Source organism: Penaeus monodon, chromosome 21 (genome assembly GCF_015228065.2).
Source record: "Penaeus monodon isolate SGIC_2016 chromosome 21, NSTDA_Pmon_1, whole genome shotgun sequence".
Taxonomy (NCBI): domain Eukaryota; kingdom Metazoa; phylum Arthropoda; class Malacostraca; order Decapoda; family Penaeidae; genus Penaeus; species Penaeus monodon.
Window position 1 is genome coordinate 27,221,114 of NC_051406.1, and position 455 is coordinate 27,221,568.

At 55.8% G+C, this 455-nt stretch overlaps 1 protein-coding gene across 1 annotated transcript in view; it reads right to left on the reverse strand.

Moving 5' to 3' along the window:
* Window positions 1-455, reverse strand: part of LOC119586630 — a gene marked incomplete at its 5' end in the record, with an annotated part of 14,373 nt that overhangs the window by 6,191 nt on the left and 7,727 nt on the right. The window contains 1 exon segment of the mRNA XM_037935375.1: window positions 125-430. Within this exon segment, the coding sequence (XP_037791303.1) occupies window positions 125-430 (306 nt within the window).

The window sequence follows — 455 nt, forward strand, 5'->3', positions numbered from 1 at the left end:
ACATCCACTATTACTGAGCTGTGAACAGTCTTAAGGAAGGGGAGGAAGGAGGGAGGAAAAACCCGAAATACCCAAACCGCTGTGACCAATCGTCAAGAAGAGAAAGCAGTCAGGAGACAATTACTCGTCTGAGCAGCGCCGGAAGAATTGCCGGAATCCCCGAGATGCTGTGAGCAATTTCCAGCGGCGTGATGGACACCAGGGAGTGGCTGCACAGCGGCACTCCCAAGCTCAGCAGCATCGCCGTGACCTCCAGAAGACCTTGCTTCACAGCCTTCGTCAATAGGTCATCGGTGGTGTCAAGGGGTGCAGAGGGCAGCCCAGACAGCAAAAGGGCCTTGACGCTTGCTGTCTCTTTTGTCTTGATGGCGTCCAGGACCGTCTTGAACGCCTTGGGATCCCTCACCTGCTGAGCCTTGCGCTGGCACTCCTGCGAGGGAGTAAGTGTGTGTCTG